General features: G+C 38.0%; 1 protein-coding gene across 1 annotated transcript; it reads left to right on the top strand.

Annotated features, from left to right (window-relative positions):
* The first annotated feature begins 942 nt into the window (after positions 1-942).
* LOC148048089 (uncharacterized) lies at positions 943-2,575 on the top strand. The gene is made up of 4 exons (XM_087708234.1): positions 943-1,082; positions 1,222-1,362; positions 1,602-1,739; positions 2,086-2,575. Exons 1-4 carry the CDS (start codon positions 943-945, stop codon positions 2,573-2,575), a joined length of 909 nt encoding a protein of 302 aa, XP_087564360.1.
* The last annotated feature ends 1,534 nt before the right edge of the window (positions 2,576-4,109 follow it).

Below are 4,109 nucleotides of genomic sequence, written 5' to 3'. Positions count from 1 at the left end.
AAATAAAATGTAGATGATTCAGATTTTGTTTGAACCACCGTGTTTTGCGTTTCCGAAAGAAATGAACTAACACTAAATTGTTCTTTTTCTATCCCGGTGTGAATAACCTTTATTGTCTGTATTGAACATCTACAGCAATAAATCGGGAGTTGCACATTTGTGCTCATCTTGACATGCATGATTTTAATATGCACAAATATGCTTGTCTACACACCAGACTTTTTTTCCTAAAGAGGATGTTTCAACGAATATCTTCTTTACACTGACATGAGAGAATTTATGGAAAACAAATTCATGTAATTCTTCTCATGACCATGAAATGAAGGAAATTATCAAGCAAACATTTAAAATTCATTTTGTTTTTCATTCTTCACTGAACTGCCAGGTTTCCCGGAGTCCAGAAAAGCACATGGACCAGAACATCAGTTTAAAGATGCGTTCCCATCGGGTAAGCAACCTAGCATGTGAGGAATCTGTTGAGAGTCCAGTACCAAGAGACAATTCATGTCATAAGAAGAGGTGAAGAAGCCCAGTGGGGGTGATGGGGTGGGGGTAGGGGGTAGTGAGTGGGCTGATATGGAAATATATTCCTGACTTGTGATGTATTTTGGCTTCTCTAGATTGTTCAGACAAAAACAGAAAAACTTGAAGGAGATCTGAAGAGAACAAGGGACCAGAGTTATATGTAAGTCTTTGCATAGTTCATCACACCTTTTTATAACCCTATTCAGTTCACGCTTTCAATACAACATTCATCATTTGTCCATTGGCAATGGGACTGGCCATTTTATGAAACAAGTGATGGAAAATTATATTCTAGTAAAGCTTGGGGAAAAAGGGTGGAATGTGTTGTAACTGTATCAAAAGGTTTATAATTCAAGTACAAAAAAAAAACCCCAAGGGCCTAATTTCTCTCTGGTCTTCATAATTTGCCGAAAGACAATGGAAATCTCAAAACTTCTGGCAGAAAAAGAGGAGCTCAAAGTCCAAATTCAGGAGCTTATAAAGGAAAACCACCAACTGGCCAAAGAAAAAGAGGAGCTCTGCGAAGAGTATAAAGAGTATAAAGAAACGATGAGCAGGTTAAAAAATTTAGATAGCCACCCTGACTTTCTCTTCCTTTCTCAGCTATTTCAATTAGTTTTAATTTTAAACAAGTTTTATAATTCAAATAAAAAAACCTAAGGGAGCTAATTACACTTTGCTCTTGATATTTTACAGAAAAATTAGTTCAGAGGAACTTGGGCAGCTGGAGAAACTGAGGCAAGAGAACGAGAGACTCCGCTGCAAGGCTCAGAAAGAAGCTGCGGAGAAAGCAGAGCTCCTACATGAGAATAATGAACTCAAGGAAGAACTTTATAGGTGAGAAATATTTAGATAGCGATTTGACTTTTTCTTTCAAATTCAGATTTATTTATTAGATCCCTTAGGCCAGATATACTGGATAAAAGAAATATTCCATTCATGTATGTATGTATATATGTATGTATGTATGTATAACTGAGTAGGAGAAGAACAATAGTTATAATGGAATGCAATAATTAATAATTCAAGTAACAAATTAAGAGGGCTAATATCTATCTGGTCCTCATAATTTACAGAAAGATAGCAGTGATGTCAAAACTGACCGTAGAAAGTGAAGAGCTCCGAAACAAAACAGAGATTCTGACGTTCAAAAATATTGAACTTACCGATGAGAAAGAGGAGATCTTCAGAGCATACGAAGAAATACTGTGCAGGTGAGAAATTTTTAGATAGCCACCACAAAATACTTCTTCCAGAATTTCATATTAGGGTCTCCTTATCTTAGAAAGCTTGGAAAAACCTGACATTCTCCTTACTTTAGAAAGAAATTAACAAACTATGTCTCTTATTCTTTTACATATACAAATCTAGGAGTTAGTCTCATGGAATGGGAAGATAGGTATAGAAGAGACTTTTCAATCTCCATCCCCCGGTGCCCAACAATATTTATATACTTTCAGAGTGAGAGTTTCCTGACATCAAAGCAGTTCCCGTTATTTTAACTAAGAATACTTTGTTGTTGACCCAGATTCACAGCTAACATTCTGATTTTTTTTTCAGAAAGGAACTACTGAAGATAGGCCACTGCACCTTATTGACAGACAGAGACCAGATGGAAGACAAGACAGAAGCTCAAGAGAAAATGAAGCCTCAGATGGCGGAATATCAATTGAACCCCAAATGGCTTAAAGCTTCGGTAGACAAAATTAAAAAATCTAAGGAACGCGGGTCAAATATTCTGAGGTGGCTGCAAAAATCTCTCAAACTCCTAAAAGAGGATTCCTCTGAAAGATCAAAACACACCCTGCCAGAATGGCTTAAAGCATCTGCCACCAACCTCCCAGAGGAATGTGCTAAAGCAGCCAGGGAGGATGTGAATGATTGGCTAGAAGCATCAATAAATCATCTCCAGGAAAAAGGGCCAGAAACATGCGAGTTAGATGTGGAGGGATGGCTAAAAGCATCTATTATAGGCATTCAACATCTACAAAAGTTCAAGTCAGACTCTCGTGGAAACCGGAAAAAAAGGGATGGCTTGCTGAATCAATAGAAAACCTGAAGAAGGGGACTTCCTGTGGTGACGTCACCGTGCTTAGAGTGGAGGGAAGGAAGCTCTCCTAACTTCTAACTCTAAGTCCTTTGTTTGGGCTCTTTTTTGAGCACTGTTGATCCTGAAGGGGTCAACAGATTAAAGGGGATACTCTGTAGATGCTGGAGTGATAAGGCACCCCACAGATAGGAGAACCCCCCTAAACGGACAAGGAGATATCCTACAAAAGTTCAAGTCGGAGTCTCGTGGAAGCCAGAAAAAAAAATCACATTTTAAAGGAAGAATATGAAGTTTTGGAATTTTGTTGCTTTTAAAAGTGACTTTGATTTGCCTGCAATATTGTTTGATTGTTGGAAGAAATTGTAAAAAGAACGTTTTTTTTCTTTTTGTTGAACATTGATAATCAGCTGTTAGAGCTCTCCCTCATCTTGGCACCAAAAATTACAGTTGAGACACCCTACCCAAAGAAGATACTATATTATTATATGGTTGGAAAGAACCTTGAAAAAAATGAGTTGATATGAAAAAAAGAAAAGAAAAGTCAAGAGTGATAAGAAGAGAAAGAAAGTGAAAGGAAAACAACTTCTGGAAGGCTGTCTTTTTGTTTCCCCTTTTTTATCTACTTGGTTTTTGGTGGCAAAAGTCCAGTCAGAGTCTTGAGAAAGCCTAAGGAAGAGATGGTTTGAAAAATCAATAGAGAACATCACGAAGCAATGTTCTCAAGGAACCGTAGAAAATATATTACGATGGCTTCAAGGATCCTTAGAAAGCTCTGCATTTTCTGAAGAACCTATACCGCTTCTTGAAAAATGGCTTTAGGAATCCTGGAAAAACTTGGAAAAGGTCCCGAAACATACAAACAAGATGCCAAAAATGGCTTGAAATATCTGTAAACAGCTTCAAAGAGGAAGGACTGTGAAGCATCCCATCTAGGTCCTCAGGAATGGCTTGAAGCATCTGTTAAGGGCATCCAGGATCTCAAATAATCTAAGGAATCAAAAACAAGAATGGGGAAGATGAAGGAGAGAGTGATTTGGGTAGAACTTGCTTGCTCTGAAAGAAACTGAAGGAGGATGGATGGCTTCAAACATCTTTAGCAAGTTCCAGACAGCCTGGTTCTACTGCATCCAAAACAGATATGCAAGTATAGCTACAATCATCTCTGCAAAAACTCAGTCAAGAATCCCCAGAAGAAGCCAAAAACAATTGTGGAAGAATGGCTCTAGGAATCCAGAGAAAATGCCCTGAAGAATCCAAGCAAAAGGTGAATGAGTAGCTTCAGAAAGCCTTAAATGACTTCCATGGGGGAGGGCCTGAAACTCCCCATCCATTTCATCTTGGTGAGAAAATGCCCTGAAGAAATCATGCAATATAAGAAGCAGTAGCATGAGATCTGGGATCAAGTTGACAAAATGAACAAACTGGAAACCTCTCAGCAAGTATTTATTGTTTTGGTTTTTAAGAACTTAATGGGTCTTTTTGGAGTGAGTGGCATACTGTTTTCTTAATGGACTATGGTATTCCAACATGAGCT

Source organism: Thamnophis sirtalis, unplaced genomic scaffold, assembly GCF_051295495.1.
Source record: "Thamnophis sirtalis isolate CommonGarterSnake01/CBP01778 unplaced genomic scaffold, rThaSir2_p1.2 scaffold_3, whole genome shotgun sequence".
Lineage (NCBI taxonomy): Eukaryota > Metazoa > Chordata > Lepidosauria > Squamata > Natricidae > Thamnophis > Thamnophis sirtalis.
Note: the sequence above shows the minus strand (reverse complement) of the source record. Positions and strands in the feature narration are given on the sequence as shown.

Coding starts and splice junctions, on each gene's coding strand:
- LOC148048089 (XM_087708234.1), top strand. CDS start 943: ATGGAAATCTCAAAACTTCTGGCAGAAAAAGAGGAGCTCAAAGTCCAA. Junction 1,083..1,221: donor TATAAAGAAACGATGAGCAG/GTTAAAAAATTT, acceptor GATATTTTACAG/AAAAATTAGTTCAGAGGAAC. Junction 1,363..1,601: donor CTCAAGGAAGAACTTTATAG/GTGAGAAATATT, acceptor CATAATTTACAG/AAAGATAGCAGTGATGTCAA.